This window comes from Coregonus clupeaformis, chromosome 4, assembly GCF_020615455.1.
Source record: "Coregonus clupeaformis isolate EN_2021a chromosome 4, ASM2061545v1, whole genome shotgun sequence".
NCBI classification, from domain to species: domain Eukaryota; kingdom Metazoa; phylum Chordata; class Actinopteri; order Salmoniformes; family Salmonidae; genus Coregonus; species Coregonus clupeaformis.
Genome location: NC_059195.1, coordinates 9328522 through 9348657, shown reverse-complemented (window position 1 = coordinate 9348657; position 20136 = coordinate 9328522). Strand labels below are relative to the sequence as shown.

At 40.8% G+C, this 20136-nt stretch overlaps 1 protein-coding gene across 3 annotated transcripts; it reads right to left on the bottom strand.

Annotated features, from left to right (window-relative positions):
- Nucleotides 1–1897: 1897 nt before the first annotated feature.
- LOC121551597 (mannose-1-phosphate guanyltransferase alpha-A) lies at nucleotides 1898–18545 on the bottom strand. Of its 3 annotated transcripts, none has more exons than XM_041864305.1 (13): nucleotides 18424–18545; nucleotides 17278–17375; nucleotides 17087–17190; nucleotides 16826–17018; nucleotides 16619–16678; nucleotides 16391–16521; nucleotides 16191–16205; nucleotides 15222–15362; nucleotides 14477–14574; nucleotides 14330–14376; nucleotides 3137–3229; nucleotides 2767–2935; nucleotides 1898–2549 (listed from the first exon to the last, which is right to left on the bottom strand). In XM_041864305.1, the coding sequence occupies exons 1-13, from the start codon at nucleotides 18461–18463 to the stop codon at nucleotides 2449–2451; spliced, it is 1290 nt and encodes a 429-aa protein (XP_041720239.1). In that variant the 5' UTR covers nucleotides 18464–18545; the 3' UTR covers nucleotides 1898–2448. The 3 variants fall into 3 exon arrangements, with proteins under 3 accessions (XP_041720239.1, XP_041720250.1, XP_041720243.1); XM_041864316.1 differs by lacking the exon at nucleotides 18424–18545 and adding an exon at nucleotides 17896–17944; XM_041864309.1 differs by lacking the exon at nucleotides 16191–16205.
- Nucleotides 18546–20136: the final 1591 nt, after the last annotated feature.

The window sequence follows — 20136 nt, the reverse complement described above, 5'->3', positions numbered from 1 at the left end:
AGCAATAATTTACCAGGCCATAGCGGATCTGCCGAAGCCCAAAAGAAACACACTGGCTTTCCTCATGCTTCATCTGCAGAGGTAACACCTACGGGTGATGGGATACCTCTTTGTGTCTTTAGAGTGATTATTAGTTTTTTCTCCCTGAGAGGGTACTGATTTACAGTGAACCATTTCCTCAACTTATAGTTCCATAAATGACGAATTCCATAACTTGTCAGGATATTGAGCAAAATTTGACCACTCAGATGCAGGTTATTGCAAGAGTAAACAGGAAGTCTATTTTCAGTAACAGAGGTTAATGTCTTCTTAATAAGAATATTGTACACTGCCTTACTGCCCACTGTAGTCCTACAGAGCCAATTGTGTCAAATGGACCAGAACAATTTGTGCAGGGTGTTTGGACCAACCATTTTGGGACATGGAATGGCAGAGCCCTTCCCAATGACCATTATGAGAGAAACAAACACTCAGCCAAAGGTGGGCACTGTCCTGCGTATAAATGTGATGCAATTGTGATCTTCACTATTTTTTTTAATCAAGTGCCACATTGAGTATTTCCAACGATCTGGTCCTTTCAGTGCTGTAACATTTCTGCATTTTTGCAATGTCACCCATGTAGATGAATTTGATATGTGTGATGCCTCTGCATTTGTGAACCAGGTTTCTGTTGATTTCATCATCTCTCTCAGGTCACATGCTGAATGCTGTCATTCCCTGCTTAGTACTGGAAACGCCACCTCATGGTGGAGAGGGACCAGGTTATATCATCAGTGGTCGATGCCAACATCAGCCACAGCATAGACAGAGGTAAACAAACAACCTGACACCAAACTCAGCTGCTGTGTGCTATTGAAAAACTCAGTCAATGATGACTCAACAGCCCTTGCCCAAATGTCACTGGGGTTATGTGTCAGCTTTAATGTACATGATGCTGGATTATGACAAAAGCTGAATCATCATGGTGCCTCCAACATGTTTCTACCATCTCTTCAGATCGTCTGTTTAAACCGCTGATTTCCCCTGAGCTGAGTAAATACCCTAAGACTCCTAGCTGTGGTTCCCTGAAGGGCATAATGAAGAATGGCTTCAATTTGCAGTAGCAGGGCAAAGACTGACCCGGGTAAAAAAATAAGTTATTTACATCCCCCAACTGATATCACTGTGGTTTCCTGACTTCTTTAAGTTGGATTAGTTGTGTGTGGATAGTTCAGTGGAATGAAGAACGTTGGTATGTTCTTGGGAAAATAAAGCACTTCATATTTGACTAGCTATCTTTTCTGTGTAAAAATGTTAAATATTATTTGAATGTTAAGTATTGTAAAATGGAGTATGATGGTGCAGTGTACATTTGAGGAACTCTCAGCACTAATGCATAATGAACACAATTGGGTAGCTGTGATTGAATAAACTGCTGTACTTGATTTCTAAACGGATAGATCTGTGAAACAAGACATTTCTGCAATTTAGTTACAAAACACTTTTAGTAATTAAAAGGTAACAACTCAGTCTGAACCATAAGTGCTTGATTAAAGCCAGAATCATTTCATTTCAAAATTAGTCATGCAGGAACAAAATTGAATACTGATTAACTATTTCATTTATGATTGTCACAAATAACAAAGTACAGAATCGAAGGCCGGAATCTCCAGGTCCCCTGCTATGTTCAGATTTCAAGCAAACATTTCTTGATTGCTATTTAAAAGTGGAAATCGGCGATTGGTACATCCATTTTTGGACTTTGTTTGAACTACAGATTGCCCCTTTAAGCAAAAGAAACATGAGACGGTCAACGATTTCTTTCAGAGAAGAATGTCAGAATAACTCTTGCAATTAAAATGGTCACGTTTGAATCAAAGCACTCATGTTAAAGGCCCCCAAATTACCACTCAAAATGTAACCGTTTGTAACCAATTCCTTTTATTTTGCAATCTAATAAAAGTCTGCAGCTGATTAGTTTACATTTTCAGCATGCAATTTCTCAGTAACAAGGTTAGCACCACCACCTAAAGTAAGTAATACCAGCAACCCCCATGCCAAAATATGACCATTATTTAATAATTTCCCTTACATGGTAGTGAATCCATCATACAGAGCTCATTATAGGACTAGTGCAGAAATGTAACAGTTAAAATACATTTTATAAAACGTATGTTTCATAAAAGTTGTGGGATGACATTCAGACATGCGTCGAAGTAATCAAACCAACCAACGCACATTATCAGCCTCCCAAAGCATCTCAAATGATGGTAACATCAGTTAATGCATAAAGGCAAAAAAAACATACACAATATATCAAATCTATATCTTTCCAAACACCTAAATAAGTGTAATCTCCTTTTTATATATTTATCTTATATACAATAACCCAGAGGCAGTGGCATTGTTCTTCAAGCTAAAATCTTTAATTTGTTTGACACTAAATGAACAGACCACACAGAAAATTAACTACAATATAATTTGGTTTTTGAAGCTCCGGTTGAGGTCTTTGTATGGCAGAACAATTGAGTTGAGTATGATCACCTCGGCCGGGATAGTTACATTACAACCTGAAAAAAATAGCAATATTAAAACTTTGTAATGCTTACATGCTCCAAAAATCTACATGTATCCAATACCCTTTTCACACGATTGCCCTGAAACGCACGGTGCTGTGCTGGAAAGGTAGTCCTTTCCAGCACAGTTACAGCAACTATGGTGGATGCGTAACCAGGCCAGCCAAGTACAGCTCAACTCAGTAGTATTATAAGGGTAAAGGCAACTTACCAAGAATGGTGATTGATGGCGTGAGTTTTCCGTCTCTGAAGAGTGTTTCACTATCTATTTTGGCATAGGGGTCGTTTGGATTGGGGTCACTGGGAGTTCCTTCAACTCTGGCCCACTTGCCGATAGTGCTATCCCATCCCACTATACAGTTCAACACACAACTGTGATCCTAAAAGAACCATATCAAAATAGAATTACGTCACTGTCAATTATCAATCCTACTTTAATCAAGTGGACACATTATCTGTGAGCTATGATCAAGGGAAGAACAGCAATTTCAGAATTTTTTTTGTCTGAGGAACTGGCCAAAAACAAATTCTAACAATAATTTGCCACAAAGATAAAAGGTAGGCCACTAGTAACTGCTTGCCTGTAGAGTGGCCCCATGGAGAATGATGGACTCTCTCACTCGCACCCCAGCCCCGATGGTCACACCTGTGCCTATGGAGACGTTGGGACCCAACTATAGAAAGGAGATTTTGTAAATTTGTTATTAGGTATATCTTTTTTTATTTTTTTGTTGTTGTAGCATGTAGTGTCTTTGACTGTGAGGAGTTCAGTTGTATTGTGCAGTATACAGTGCATTCGGAAAGTATTCAAACCCCTTCCCTTTTCCCACATTTTGTTACGTTACAGACTTATTGTAAAATTGATTAAATACATTTTTTCCCTCAATCTACACACAATACCCCATCATGACAAAGTGAAAACAGGTTTAGAACCTTAGCAAATTCATTTAAAAAATGTAAACAGAAATACCTTATTTACATAAGTATTCAGACCCGTTTCTATGAGACGCAAATTAGCTCAGGTGCATCCTGTTTCCATTGATCACCCTTGAGCTGTTTCTACAACTTGATTGGAGTCCACCTGTGTCTGCAGCATTGAAGGTCCCCAAGAACACAGTGGCCTCCATCATTCTTAAATGGAAGAAGTTTGGAACCACTAAGACTCTTCTTCTCCGAAAGTTTTAAACTGTCAAGGAGTGAAACAAGGTTTTCCACTATCGGCATATCTATTTATTATGGCCTTCGAAATGTTAGCTATTAAAATCAGATCCAACAATAATATCAAGTGATTAGAAATCCAGGGCTTAAAAACAAAGGTGTCATTGTACGTTGATGATTCATGTTTTCTTTTTAATCCACAACTTGAATCCCTCCACAGCCTCATAGAGGATCTAGATACATTTTCTAACCTCTCTGGATTACAACCAAATTATGATAAATGTACTATATTACGTATTGGATCACTAAAAAATAAAAAATTTACATTACCATGTAGTTAACCAATAAAATGGTCTGATGGTGTTGTGGATATACTCGGAATACATATCCCAAATGAAATAAATGATCTCACTCAAATAAATGTGAATAGAAAGTTAGCAAAAATATATAAGATCTTGCTACCATGGAAAGGTAAATACCTGTCAATTTGTGGGAAAATCACCCTGATTAACTCTTTAGTATTATCCCAGTTTACCTATTTGCTTATGGTCTTGCCTATGCCTAGCGAACAGTTTTTTTTAAATTATATGAGGAAAAAAATATTCCATTTTATTTGGAACGGCAAGCAAGACAAAATTAAACGGGCCTATTTCTATAATTAATATGAATTCTGAGGATTGACATTATTAAATATTAAAGCATTAGACCTATCACTAAAAGCTTCAGTCATACAAAAGGTATACTTAAATCCGAACTGGTTCTCTAGCAAATTAGTAAGACTGTCTCACCATATGTTCAAGAACGGCCTTTTTCCCTTTATTCAGATTACAACCTCTCACTTTCAGTTATTTGAAAAGGAAATCATCTCCCAAATATCACTATTTTTAAAACATGCCATAGAAAGTTGGTTGTAATTTCAATTTAATCCTCCAGAAATGACAGAACAAATAATGCAACAAATATTGTGGTTGAACTCAAATATAGTAATTGATTAAAAAACAATTTTTTGAAAAAAACAATTTTTAAAGGTATAATCTTCGTAAATGATATAATAGGTAGGACTGGTGGAGTTATGTTGCACATGGAGCTAACAAAAACATATGGAAATGTCTGCTCTACCCAAAATTACAACCAAATAATTGCAGCATTACCCCAAAAATGGAAGAGGAAAGTGGAAGGGGGAAAAAATAAGGAACTAGTCTGTCGGCCCTGCATTAAAGAACATAACTGGATAAAGAAAATTGTGATAAATAAAAAAGTATACCAGTTTCATTTAAGGACCAAAGGATTGACAGCCATCCCATATAGATTGCAAAATAGTTGGGAAGAGATTTTTGACGTACCGATTCCATGGCATAGTGTTTATGAACTAATACGCAAAACGACGCCGGATTCAAAACTTTGAATCTTTCAATTTAAATTATCATATAAAATTCTTGCTACCAATATAATGTTATTTATATGGGGGATACAATCTTCCCAGCTCTGCAGATTTTGCTGCGAAGAGACAGAATCATTAGATCATTTGTTTTGGTACTGTCCATTTGTAGCTTGTTTTTGGACACAGGTCCAGGAATGGCTAAAGGATTGCAATATTTACCTGGAGCTAACCCTGCAGATAGCACTACTGGGTATTCTGAAATGTTAGAAAAAATGTTTATTTTCAATTTACAATCTGTAGAAACAATGAGAATAAAGGTTCAGAACTTTTGAAAAACATCACAGTACAGTTGAAAAATATATGGCAAATAGAAATCCAATAAGGATGGTTAAGAGATAGATGGGAGGGGTTGATTGGAGCTGAAGGATGGGACTAATAACAACTAACAAAAGCAAGATAACGAAATGTAAAGCATACTGTGTCCATAATAAGTATATAGGTTATAGGTTGAGAGCTTTTGTGAAAGAGCACAGTTTGAAAGATATGGCATTTGGAAGCAAACCGGATGGACATCATGAAAATGATCGGAGAGGTTGAGGGTAGAGGAAGTTCAGGAGTAAAAACAAATAAAATATAATTATTGTAGATAATAAAATGTATATAGTATGTATAAGCTGGAAGTAGAGGCCTAAGCATTGTTGTTCACTAGTTTACTCCAATTAGGGAAGGGGTGGTGGGGTTGGAAAGTAATAAAGGGAAATATTTTTTATACACATATACATACAAATAAATACATATCTTTTTTTTTTAAATATATTTCCCTTTATTACTTTCTTGCATATATATATATATATATATATATATATATATATATATATATATATATATATATATATATATATATATATATATATATATATATATACATACAGTGGAGAGAACAAGTATTTGATACACTGCCGATTTTGCAGGTTTTCCTACTTACAAAGCATGTAGAGGTCTGTAATTTTTATCATAGGTACACATCAACTGTGAGAGACAGAATCTAAAAACAAAAATCCAGAAAATCACATTGTATGATTTTTAAGTAATTAATTGCATTTTATTGCATGACATAAGTATTTGATCACCTACCAACCAGTAAGAATTCTGGCTCTCACAGACCTGTTAGTTTTTCTTTAAGAAGCCCTCCTGTTCTCCACTCATTACCTGTATTAACTGCACCTGTTTGAACTCGTTACCCGTATAAAAGACACCTGTCCACACACTCAATCAAACAGACTCCAACTTCTCCACAATGGCCAAGACCAGAGAGCTGTGTAAGGACATCAGGGATAAAATCAGGGATAAAAAAGTTCAAGATGACGGTCAATCACCCTCGGTCTGGGGCGCCATGCAAGATCTCACCTCGTGGGGCATCAATGATCATGAGGAAGGTGAGGGATCTGCCCAGAACTACACGGCAGGACCTGGTCAATGACCTGAAGAGAGCTGGGACCACAGTCTCAAAGAAAACCATTAGTAACACACTACGCCGTCATGGATTAAAATCCTGCAGCGCACGCAAGGTCCCCCTGCTCAAGCCAGCGCATGTCCAGGCCCGTCTGAAGTTTACCAATTACCATCTGGATGATCCAGAGGAGGAATGGGAGAAGGTCATGTGGTCTGATGAGACAAAAATTGAGCTTTTTGGTCTAAACTCCACTCGCCGTATTTGGAGGAAGAAGAAGGATGAGTACAACCCCAAGAACACCATCCCAACCGTGAAGCATGGAGGTGGAAACATCATTATTTGGGGATGCTTTTCTGCAAAGTGGACAGGACGACTGCACCGTATTGAGGGGAGGATGGATGGGGCCATGTATCGCGAGATCTTGGCCAACAACCTCCTTCCCTCAGTAAGAGCATTGAAAATGGGTCGTGGCTGGGTCTTCCAGCATGACAACGACCTGCAACACACAGCCAGGGCAACTAAGGAGTGGCTCTGTAAGAAGCATCTCAAGGTCCTGGAGTGGCCTAGCCAGTCTCCAGACCTGAACCCAATAGAAAATCTTTGGAGGGAGCTGAAAGTCCGTATTGCCCAGCAACAGCCCCGAAACCTGAAGGATCTGGAGAAGGTCTGTATGGAGGAGTGGGCCAAAATCCCTGCTGCAGTGTGTGCAAACCTGGTCAAGACCTACAGGAAACGTATGATCTCTGTAATTGCAAACAAAGGTTTCTGTACCAAATATTAAGTTCTGCTTTTCTGATGTATCAAATACTTATGTCATGCAATAAAATGCAAATTAATTACTTAAAAATCATACAATGTGATTTTCTGGATTTTTGTTTTAGATTCCGTCTCTCGCAGTTGAAGTGTACCTATGATAAAAAATGACGGACCTCTACATGCTTTGTAAGTAGGAAAACCTGCAAAATCGGCAGTGTATCAAATACTTGTTCTCCCCACTGTGTATAATATATATATATATATATATATATATATATATATATATATACACACACATATACACAGTGGGAGAACAAGTATTTGATACACTGCCGATTTTGCAAGTTTTCCTACTTACAAAGCATGTAGAGGTCTGTAATGTTTATCATAGGTACACTTCAACTGTGAGAGACGGAATCTAAAACAAAAATCCAGAAAATCACATTGTATGATTTTTAAGTAATTAATTTGCATTTTATTGCATGACATAAGTATTTGATCACCTACCAACCAGTAAGAATTCCGGCTCTCACAGACCTGTTAGTTTTTCTTTAAGAAGCCATCCTGTTCTCCACTCATTACCTGTATTAACTGCACCTGTTTGAACTCGTTACCCGTATAAAAGACACCTGTCCACACACTCAATCAAACAGACTCCAACTTCTCCACAATGGCCAAGACCAGAGAGCTGTGTAAGGACATCAGGGATAAAATCAGGGATAAAAAAGTTCAAGATGACGGTCAATCACCCTCGGTCTGGGGCGCCATGCAAGATCTCACCTCGTGGGGCATCAATGATCATGAGGAAGGTGAGGGATCTGCCCAGAACTACACGGCAGGACCTGGTCAATGACCTGAAGAGAGCTGGGACCACAGTCTCAAAGAAAACCATTAGTAACACACTATGCCGTCATGGATTAAAATCCTGCAGCGCACGCAAGGTCCCCCTGCTCAAGCCAGCGCATGTCCAGACCCGTCTGAAGTTTGCCAATGACCATCTGGATGATCCAGAGGAGGAATGGGAGAAAGTCATGTGGTCTGATGTGACAAAAAGAGCTTTTTGGTCTAAACTCTACTCGCCGTGTTTGGAGGAAGAAGAAGGATGAGTACAACCCCAAGAACACCATCCCAACCATGTAGCATGGAGGTGGAAACATCATTCTTTGGGGATGCTTTTCTGCAAAGGGGACAGGACGACTGCAACGTATTGAGGGGAGGATGGATGGGGCCATGTATCGCGATATCTTGGCCAACAACCTCCTTCTCTCAGTAAGAGCATTTAAAGATGGGTCGTGGCTGGGTCTTCCAGCATGACAACTTCCCGAAACACACAGCCAGGGCAACTAAGGAGTGGCTCCGTAAGAAGCATCTCAAGGTCCTGGAGTGGCCTAGCCAGTCTCCAGACCTGAACCCAATAGAAAATCTTTGGAGGGAGCTGAAAGTCCGTATTGCCCAGCGACAGCCCCGAAACCTGAAGGATCTGTAGAAGGTCTGTATGGAGGAGTGGGCCAAAATCCCTGCTGCAGTGTTTGCAAACCTGGTCAAGATCTACAGGAAACGTATGATCTCTGTAACTGCAAACAAAGGTTTCTGTACCAAATATTAAGTTCTGCTTTTCTGATGTATCAAATACTTATGTCAAGCAATAAAATGCAAATTAAATTACTTAAAAATTATACAATGTGATTTTCAGGCTTTTTGTTTTAGATTCCGTCTCTCACAGTTGAAGTGTACTTATGATAAAAAATTACAGACCTCTACATGCTTTTAAGTAGGAAAACCTGCAAAATCGGCAGTGTATCAAATACTTGTTCTCCCCACTGTATGTGTGTGTGTATATATATATATATATATATATATATATATATATATACATACATAATACACACACACACACACATACATACATACATACATACATACAGTATCTCACAAAAGTGAGTACACCCCTCACATTTTTGTAATTATTTCATTATATCTTTTCATGTGACAACACTGAAGAAATGACACTTTTTTTTTTTTTTTTTGTCATTTAGCAGATGCTCTTCTCCAGAGCAACTTACAGGAGCAATTAAGGTTAAGTGTCTTGCTTAAGGGCACATCAACAGATTTTTCACCTAGTTGGCTCGGGGATTAGAACCAGCGACCTTTCGGTTACTGGCACAACGCTCTTACCCACTAAGCTACCTGCCGCCGACTTTGATACAATGTAAAGTAGTGAGTGTACAGTTTGTATAACAGTGTACATTTGCTGTCCCCTCAAAATAACTCAACACACAGCCATTAATGTCTAAACCACTGGCAACAAAAGTGAGTACACCCCTATGTGAAAATGTCCAAATTGGGCCCAATTAGCCATTTTCCCTCCCCGGTGTCATGTGACTCGTTAGTGTTACAAGGTCTCAGGTGTGAATGGGGAGCAGGTGTGTTAAATTTGGTGTCATCGCTCTCACACTCCCTCATACTGGTCACTGGAAGTTCAACATGGCACCTCATGGCAAAGAACTCTCTGAGGATCTGAAAAAAATAAGTGTTGCTCTACATAAAGATGGCCTGGGCTATAAGAAGATTGCCAAGACCCTGAAACTGAGCTGCAGCACGGTGGCCAAGACCATACAGCGGTTTAACAGGACAGGTTCCACTTAGAACAGGCCTCGCCATGGTCGACGCAAGAAGTTGAGTGCACGTGCTCAGCGTCATATCCAGAGGTTGTCTTGGGGAAATAGACGTATGAGTGCTGCCAGCATTGCTGCAGAGGTTAAAGGGGTGGGGGGTCAGCCTGTCAGTGCTCAGACCATACGCTGCACACTGCATCAAATTGGTCTGCATGGCTGTCGTCCCAGAAGGAAGCCTCTTCTAAAGATGATGCACAAGAAAGCCCGCAAACAGTTTGCTGAAGACAAGCAGATGAAGGACATGGATTACTGGAACCATGTCCTGTGGTCTGATGAGACCAAGATAAACGTATTTGGTTCAGATGGTGTCAAGCGTGTGTGGCGGCAACCAGGTGAGGAGTACAAAGACAAGTGTGTCTTGCCTACAGTCAAGCATGGTGGTGGGAGTGTCATGGTCTGGGGCTGCATGAGTGCTGCTGGCACTGGGGAGCTACAGTTCATTGAGGGAACCGTGAATGCCAACATGTACTGTGACATACTGAAGCAGAGCATGATCCCCTCCCTTCGGAGACTGGGCTGCAGGGCAGTATTCCAACATGATAACGACCTCAATCACACCTCCAAGACGACCACTGCCTTGCTAAAGAAGCTGAGGGTAAAGGTGATGGACTGGCCAAGCATGTCTCCAGACCTAAACCCTATTGAGCATCTGTGGGGCATCCTCAAACGGAAGGTGGAGGAGTGCAAGGTCTCTAATCTCCACCAGCTCCGTGATGTCGTCATGGAGGAGTGGAAGAGGACTCCAGTGGCAACCTGTGAAGCTCTGAGGGTTAAGGCAGTGCTGGAAAATGATGGTGGCCACACAAAATATTGACACTTTAGGCCCAATTTTGACATTTTCACTTAGGGGTGTACTCACTTTTGTTGCCAGCGATTTAGACACTAATGGCTGTGTGTTGTGTTATTTTGAGGGGACAGCAGATTTACACTGTTATACAAGCTGTACACTCACTACTTTACATTGTGGCAAAGTGTCATTTCTTCAGTGATGTCACATGAAAAGATATACTCAAATACTTACAAAAATGTGAGATACTGTATATACAGTTGAAGTCGGAAGTTTACATACACTTAGGTTGGAGTCAATAAAACTTGTTTTTCAACCACTCCACACATTTCTTGTTAACAAACTATAGTTTTGGCAAGTCGGTTAGGACATCTACTTTGTGCATGACAAGTCATTTTTCCAACAATTGTTTACAGAGATTATTTCACTTATAATTCACTGTATCACAATTCCAGTGGGTCAGAAGTTTACATACACTAAGTTGACTGTGCCTTTAAAAAGCTTGGAAAATTCAAGAAAATGATGTCATGGCTTTATAAGCTTCTAATAGACTAATTGACATAATTTGAGTCAATTGTAAGTCGCTCTGGATAAGAGTATCTGCTAAATGACTTAAATGTAAATGTAATTGGAGGTGTACCTCAAATCAAATCAATTTTTATTTGTCACATACACGTGTTTAGCAGATGTTTTTGCGGGTGTAGCGAAATGCTTGTGCTTCTAGCTCCAACAGTGCAGTAATATCTAACAATTTCACAACATATACCCAATACACACAAATCGGCAGGTTTATTTGAACAGCGAGACACAGAATAAAAACAAGAAAATCCAGAAAAACGCATGTCAAAATGTTATAAATTTATTTGCGTTTTAATCATGGAAATAAGTATTTGACCCCCTCTCAATCAGAAAGATTTCTGGCTCCCAGGTGTCTTTTATACAGGTAACGAGCTGAGATTAGGAGCACACTCTTAAAGGGAGTGCTCCTAATCTCAGTTTGTTACCTGTATAAAAGACACCTGTCCACAGAAGCAATCAATCAGATTCCAAACTCTCCACCATGGCCAAGACCAAAAAGCTCTCCAAGGATGTCAGGGACAACATTGTAGACCTACACAAGGCTGGAATGGGCTACAAGACCATCGCCAAGCAGCTTGTTGAGAAGGTGACAACAGTTGGTGCGATTATTCGCAAATGGAAGAAACACAAAATAACTGTCAATCTCCCTCGGCCTGGGGCTCCATGCAAGATCTCACCTCGTGGAGTTGCAATGATCATGAGAACGGTGAGGAATAAGCCCAGAACTACACGGGAGGATCTTGTCAATGATCTCAAGGCAGCTGGTAACACACTACGCCGTCATGGATTAAAATCCTGCAGCGCACGCAAGGTCCCCCTGCTCAAGCCAGCGCATGTCCAGGCCCGTCTGAAGTTTGCCAATGACCATCTGGATGATCCAGAGGAGGAATGGGAGGAGGTCATGTGGTCTGATGAGACAAAAATAGAGCTTTTTGGTCTAAACTCCACTCGCCGTGTTTGGAGGAAGAAGAAGGATGAGTACAACCCCAAGAACACCATCCCAACCGTGAAGCATGGAGGTGGAAACATCATTCTTTGGGGATGCTTTTCTGCAAAGGGGACAGGACGACTGCACCGTATTGAGGGGAGGATGGATGGGGCCATGTATCGCGAGATCTTGGCCAACAACCTCCTTCCCTCAGTAAGAGCATTTAAGATGGGTCGTAGCTGGGTCTTCCAGCATGACAACGACCCGAAACACACAGCCAGGGCAACTAAGGAGTGGCTCCGTAAGAAGCATCTCAAGGTCCTGGAGTGGCCTAGCCAGTCTCCAGACCTGAACCCAATAGAAAATCTTTGGAGGGAGTTGAATGTCCGTATTGCCCAGTGACAGCCCCGAAACCTGAAGGATCTGGAGAAGGTCTGAATGGAGGAGTGGGCCAAAATCCCTGCTGCAGTGTGTGCAAATTATCACAGAAACCCTAGACCCACTCCAATTTGCATACCGCCCCAACAGATCCACAGATGATGCAATCTCTATTGCACTCCACACTGCCCTTTCCCACCTGGGCAAAAGGAACACCTACGTGAGAATGCTATTCATTGACTACAGCTCAGCGTTCAACACCATAGTGCCCTCAAAGCTCATCACTAAGCTAAGGACCCTGGGACTAAACACCTCCCTCTGCAACTGGATCCTGGACTTCCTGACGGGCCGCCCCCAGGTGGTAAGGGTAGGTAACAACACATCTGCCACGCTGATCCTCAACACGGGGGCCCCTCAGGAGTGCGTGCTCAGTCCTGCACTCCCTGTTCACCCATGACTGCATGGCCAGGCACGAATCCAACACCATCATTAAGTTTGCCGACGATACAACAGTGGTAGGCCTGATCACCGACAATGATGAGACAGCCTATAGGGAGGAAGTCAGAGACCTGGCCGTGTGGTGCCAGGATAACAACCTCTCCCTCAACATGATCAAAACAAAGGTGATGATTGTGGACTACAGGAAAAAGAAGAGGACGGAGCACACCCCCATTCTTATCGACGGGGCTATAGTGGAGCAGGTTGAGAGCTTCGAGTTCCTTGGTGTCCACATCACCAACAAACTATCATGGTCCAAACACACCAAGACAGTCGTGAACAGGGCACGACAAAGCCTATTCCCCCTCAGGAGAATGAAAAGATTTGGCATGGGTCCTCAGATCCTCAAAAGGTTATACAGCTGCACCATCGAGAGCATCCTGACTGGTTGCATCACTGCCTGGTATGGCAACTGCTTGGCCTCCAACCACAAGGCACTACAGAGGGTAGTGCGTACGGCCCAGTACATCACTGGGGCCAAGCTTCCTGCCATCCAGGACCTCTATACCAGGCGGTGTCAGAGGAAGGCCCTAAAAATTGTCAGACTCCAGCCACCCTAGTCATAGACTGTTCTCTCTGCTACCACACGGCAAGCGGTACCGGAGCGCCAAGTCTAGGTCCAAAAGGCTTCTTAACAGCTTCTACCCCCAAGCCATAAGACTCCTGAACAGCTAATCAAATGGCTACCCGGACTATTTGCATTTCATTTGAAGACGACGGAGGAGTGGCTTCGGGACAAGTCTCTGAATGTCCTAGAGTGGCCCAGCCAGAGCCCGGACTTGAACCTGATCGAACATCTCTGGAGAGACCTGAAAATAGCTGTGCAGCGCTCCCTATCCAACCTGACAGAGCTTTAGAGAATCTGCAGCAAAGAATGGGAGAAACTCCCCAAACACAGGTATGCCAAGCTTGTAGTGTCATACCCAAGGAGACTCGAGGCTGTAATCGCTGCCAAAGGTGCTTCAACAAAGTACTGAGTAAAGGGTCTGAATACTTATGTAAATGTGATATTTAAGTTTTTTATTTTGTCATTATGGGGTATTGTGTGTAGATTAAACAATATAATCAATTTTAGAAGAAGGCTGTAACATAACAATATGTGGAAAAAGTCAAGGGGTCTGAATACTTTCCGAATGCACTGTACATGTAGGTAAGTAGTAAGAGCAAGGATAAGCACTTACCACCGCAGTAGGGTCAATATTGGCTGTTGGGTGAATGTAAACATTTCCTGGGACAACAAAAATAAATAATTGGTGTAAATACACTTGTAAAGACAACCAAAAACTTCAAAAAGGTAACAAAAAGGCAAGTACTGTACTATAACCTACCACTTATTCTAGGCCCTCCATCCTTGTTTGTTGCCAGTCTTTCAGGGTGGGTTTTATGGTACTGGTTGAGGTACAAGCGACTGGCGTATATTGCAGACCTGTTAATTTTTTTTACAAAAAGAAAATTGTAATGGGGAAATGTAAGATGACTAAAGTTAATATTTAGTTTAGAGTGATCAACACAATGATTAGCATATTTTGAGTTTCTGTAATACACCATTTCCAGTGTTCTATTTGTGACACTCTGGGTGCGTGTTGTTGGTCACTAGACTTGATGCTGAATGTTATGGATTATTCTCATATCTGTTGATAGTAATTGCCGCCAGACTGGAGGTACAAGGACAAAGGACACAGATTATTTACTGTTGTATTGTATTGATGACATTCGGTGAACACTGTATGGTTCTGTAGCAACTGACAAAGTCACTGCCTTTTTGTTTTGACTTCTTACAAGCCTCTCGGGCTGATGTTTACAGAACATTAGGTGCTTTCTGATTAGGATATAAGAGCCTGCTCAGAGAAGACCAGTTAGACATTTTCTCTGCTTCTGTGCTGGAGGTGTTTGTCTCCCTGCTGCAACTCGTAATAAACCGGATAGATTTTTGATTAACTTTACCTACAACTGCTCTCCTTTTTGTTCACCTGGAAATTCCTATTACACAGATTCAGAAGAAGTATACTACTCCAACATCTTCAGGTCCCACTGACCACACAAGTTTTTCACAGATTGAGATGACTTACTCACCCTGCAGATTTGATCTGGCTCCAGATGGCAGGTGTTTTGTAGACGTAGAGCTTGCCCTGTCCAGCCAGGGCTGTGAAGATGTCCTGTTCTAACCGAATTGCCTCAGCCCGATGCCAGCCGTTGCCATTGGTCTGCTCGTCTCTGTGAGGAAGACACCAATGTATGAGACCATGCTCTTAATATTTCTCTCTGGGCGCAGGTGGGCAGTTGCCACATTTTAGACCATTCAATTGGTTCTAAAGTGATAACTCCACCCACCCACAGAGAGCACCGGGCAATGCAAAACAAGCGTGCTCAATAATTCTCTAGTACAGTGTTTACGAAATGTTAGCTCACAACCACTTCCGATTGGATTGTGACCTAAGGCTAGCTTGAAGGTCATGAGAAAGTTTGAAAGACTTTAGATGGGTCATTAACAGCACCTAAGTCACCAAGAAGAGTTGTCAAAAAGAGTAATGGATTCACCAAGTGCCCAAGGATACAGTGGGGCTTGTTAAAAGTTGACAAGCACAGTAGTATTAAAATGGATTATGAAAGCAAAAGTAATTTGACAGAAGAGGGATCAGAGGCAACATGGTTGACTTGAGTAATGGAACACATAAGGAAGTCCAAAAATATTCTTATATCATGGCCAATATCACACCATTCCCTTTGAATGGGTCCACATTTTATAATGAAATATTTGATTGTGCATATGCTTGTGATTTACTACTAACAATTGTATAAATGTGTATGCCAACTCCTTCAATCTTGACAAGTGATGATGATGATGTGCAGTGCACATCAAGATAAAAGTGAGTGTGTGGAAATAAACCTTCCAAAACGCACCTTTGTGAATGACCTATCACCCCATGTGCTAGTATTGTGACTCAATGAAGAGATACGCTTTTTAGATACAGATATTTTTGTGTGACGTATTTGACTAATGCCCATCTCTACTCTAAAGCCACACTGTTTGTACCGACTTACCCCTCGTATGGATATCTGGTGATGGGAAACGGGAAACAGAATGATGGCAGGAAAGGGGAAAGGAAAAAAGACAAATGAGGAGAAACAAGGATAGGAAATTATCAAATTCGCATGCACCACTCCCACGCATAGAGATCCTAGGATCCTACAGGATCTCTATGCTCCCACGATAGGGTCCCTGAGGGATCCCTCCCACTCACAACAGCATGTCCTGCTGGTTCTTCTGGAAGACTGCCCCAATGTGTTGGAAGATCTCTGGGGTAAACAGGTAGATTCCACAGTTGATGATGTCACTCACAAAAGTGCTAGGCTTCTCCACATAATGTAAAACCTGAAATAAGAGCTAGAGATTAGTAAATACTTTCTGGATCAAGTAATAACAGTCATAATTGTTCATATATAAGCGTGACTAAAATGTGCTGCATCACCTCATTTGTTTGCTGGTTTTCCACGATACAGCCATAGTTCATGGACTGCTTTCTGTTTGCCTGCAAAATAAAGAAGAAAAATAAAACAAGTGAAAGACAAAATTATACCCCAATGTCTCCATCAAGCATATTCCCAACAGTTCATTGGCCAACTTTTCCCTGTATTGTTGAAGGCCCAAGCCATAGAAATCATGGAAGTCTCCTCACAGTTGTCCCCAGGATGACGAAACTGCTAGGCTCTCCGTGTTCCTTCTGGAAGTTGAGCATCTCTGGTAGAGGAAACTCAGAGCACACGTCAGCATTCATAATGAAGAATGCCTCAGGGCCACCAGATAGAATCTGATCTCTGAAATGGTAGATGCCGCCTCCAGTGCCCAAAGCAGCATACTCCTGCAAATACCTACAGAGTTTCAACAAGTTTATCAATAAGGCTACTGTCCATCCATTGACTATGATCCTCTCGTTTACCTGATTGAGATTTTGAATTCCTGCTGTGCGCTACACATGAATCTGGTAAGTTCTTCATTTGGCTGGTAAAAGCCAATTAGCAAAATCTCCTTCATATTTGGCACCTATGGGAAAAATGCAAACCATATTTCTTTCCACCAATGATGAAGATGAACAGAGCGAGATTGATTATTTTGTCAGTGCTAACCTACCTTGGCACATTCTTCAATGTGATGCTGAAGCATGGGCACACCAGCCACTGGAAACAAGGGTTTCGGGACCTCAAAGGACAATGGTCGAAACCGTGTACCTGTATGACAAAGCAAGTCACCTGCTCAGTTGATCATATTCTATTTTGATAACCTGTCTATCCTCGATCAGCACGCCAGTTCTTTCTGGAAATAATTAGAAGTTACCTTGGGAAAAGTAAAGAAGTTATTCTGTAGCTCAATTGGTAGAGCATGGCGCTTGTAACGCCAGAGTAGTGGGTTCGATCCCCGGGACCACCCATACGTAAACATGTATGCACACATGACTGTAATTCGCTTTGGATAAAAGCGTCTGCTAAATGGCATATTATTATTATTATGATATTATATTCTAGATTATATTCTATGGAGTTGAAAGCACCCCTATTCTATTCTTCTTTTCTATTTTATTCTGGCCTAGAGTTGAAAGCGCTCAACTTCTTCAATGTGACAATTCAAGTAGCGATCTAGCTAGCACAGAATGTTAATGCCAGTATTTCGGCTATCTTGACCGCTAGCTGTCAGCCCACACAATCACATTTATTCTCTTTTTCGACAACGCTTAGATATGGCAAACTGCACCTGCGGGTTTCCATGATCACGCCACGTCATTCAGTAGCCTCCAACTAGGCTGTATTCATTATGCAGATTCTGTTGCAAAACGTTTTGCTCCAAACGCTCTTCAACATGACGGAAAAGCTGTTGTGTTCTTAAACGTAAATTGTCGTTCATTTTAATTGTATGGTTTCCACACGTTGCTATTCAAATCTGAATAGTCTGCAAAGTGTTTGGCACAGGCAATTATCGATTCGGCCATGCTCTGAAGTTAAGTGAAGTCCGCTTATTTTTTATGAAGAGACACACGACTTAACCACAACTTCCGTTGAAGAACCAAACGGAACTCAACAGCGTTTGGAATAAACGGTTTCTGTTGCAAACAGTTTTGCAACAGACGAAACGTTTTGTAATAGAATCGTAATGAATACACCCCTAGGCTAGCCCTTCAGAGCCAGGCTCGCTAACAGCTAGCTAGATATCTGGTTCTAGATAGCAGAACTGGAGGAATTAACATGTATGAATTTGCAAATGAGTAATTTACTTAACACTCACCTTTCTGCGGGCCTCCAATGAGAATCACAGATTTCAGCATCTTGAATTTGTTGTAGCTAACGTTAGCTGTCTACTGGTAATCTGGATCAAATCCTGACTTTCTTGTCTTCTTCCTGTTTGTTTGTTTGTTTCGCTCAATACGTCTTAACGTAAAACTGAGGATTGTGGGAAGTAGTGTTTTGCCCAACAGAGGCATTTCAAATAATGAGTGGATGAATGCTGTCATGTTATATTCTGCTAATTGTGACATGAATTATACATTTATGTTATTGTAAAACTTTAATGGGGGTATTACATGAATGTATCGTGCTCATCATTCTCTTCTTCCCACTACTAGAATTCCTTCATGTCTCTTCAAAGCCAGTTCAAACCGGGTCAAACACCTGCTTCACACTGATACCTGTTGTTTCACATCACATTTATGCATGAAAAATGCCTAAGATCAAAGTAGATCATGAACTTCAATAAAAGACAACAACTATACATAAACAGATACAATAACAGAGGAGTTTACTTTTTTATTTGCTCATTAAAATGTGACCTGCAGTAAAATGATCTCCCAAGCGGTTTCTAAAGCACATCTCTTCCACATTAACTATAACATATGCAAATCCACAGATCTGAGTGTTTGCATCAAACGAATGGAACACCATACTCTGGAATAATCATAAAATGAGAAGCTCTGATACGAGTCTCGCTGGAGAAGTTAGGCCTCTTCAGCGCCCAAAATGTGCAATTAGAGAGAAATGCTTAGAGCAGCAGTAAACATGAGGTTGGATCTGCTGCTATTCTTAACTCCTAAAGCATGTCATATATGACATATTGTAAAGTACTTTATCTACCCATTTTCCTACCCTTCACAAGAACAAAGGGATTGACCACTATGGTGCAGCAGCATGTAAAAGCCAATAAGATTATGAGATTTCAGGATGGCAGTACTGCATATGGTTAGCTAATGACAATGCAAAAAGTCACCTCCAAACTTATTGGCACCTATGAAAAAGATGAACAAAAAATATAATATCAGTACTGAGCTGTCATTTCCTAACATGTGGAATATATTTTACTTTATTAATGATTCAATGGAATTAACCAAAATTACACATTTCTCAAATAAAATTAAAAAGTAGCCAAATAAGAATAATTATTGGCACCCCTGTTTTCAATACTTTGTGCACTGAGACTTTTTCTATAATGTTTTATGAGATTGGAGAACACATTGGGAGAGACTTAGACCATTCCTCGATACAGAATATTTCCATATCGTTGATATCCTTCGGTCTGCGCTTATTGACTGCCCTCTTCAATTCAAACCACAGGTTTTCAATGGGGTACAAGTCCGGAGAATTTTTTTATTTTTTTATTTCACCTTTATTTAACCAGGTAAACCAGTTGAGAACAAGTTCTCATTTACAACTGCGACCTGGCCAAGATAAAGCAAAGCAGTGCGATAAAAACAACAACACAGAGTTACATATGGGGTAAAACAAAACAAAGTCAAAAATACAACAGAAATACATATAATATACAGTGTGCAAATTTAGCAAGTTATGGAGGTAAGACAATAAAATAGGCTATAGTGCAAAATAATTACAATTAGTATTAACACTGGAATGATAGATGTGCAAGAGATGATGTGCAAATAGAGATACTGGGGTACAAATGAGCAAAATAAATAACAATATAGGGATGAGGTAGTTGGGCGGGCTAATT

Coding starts and splice junctions, on each gene's coding strand:
- LOC121551597 (XM_041864305.1), bottom strand. CDS start 18,463: ATGCTGAAATCTGTGATTCTCATTGGAGGCCCGCAGAAAG. Junction 17,191..17,277: donor ACATTGAAGAATGTGCCAAG/GTAGGTTAGCAC, acceptor TTTTTCCCATAG/GTGCCAAATATGAAGGAGAT. Junction 17,019..17,086: donor GAATTCAAAATCTCAATCAG/GTAAACGAGAGG, acceptor GAAACTCTGTAG/GTATTTGCAGGAGTATGCTG.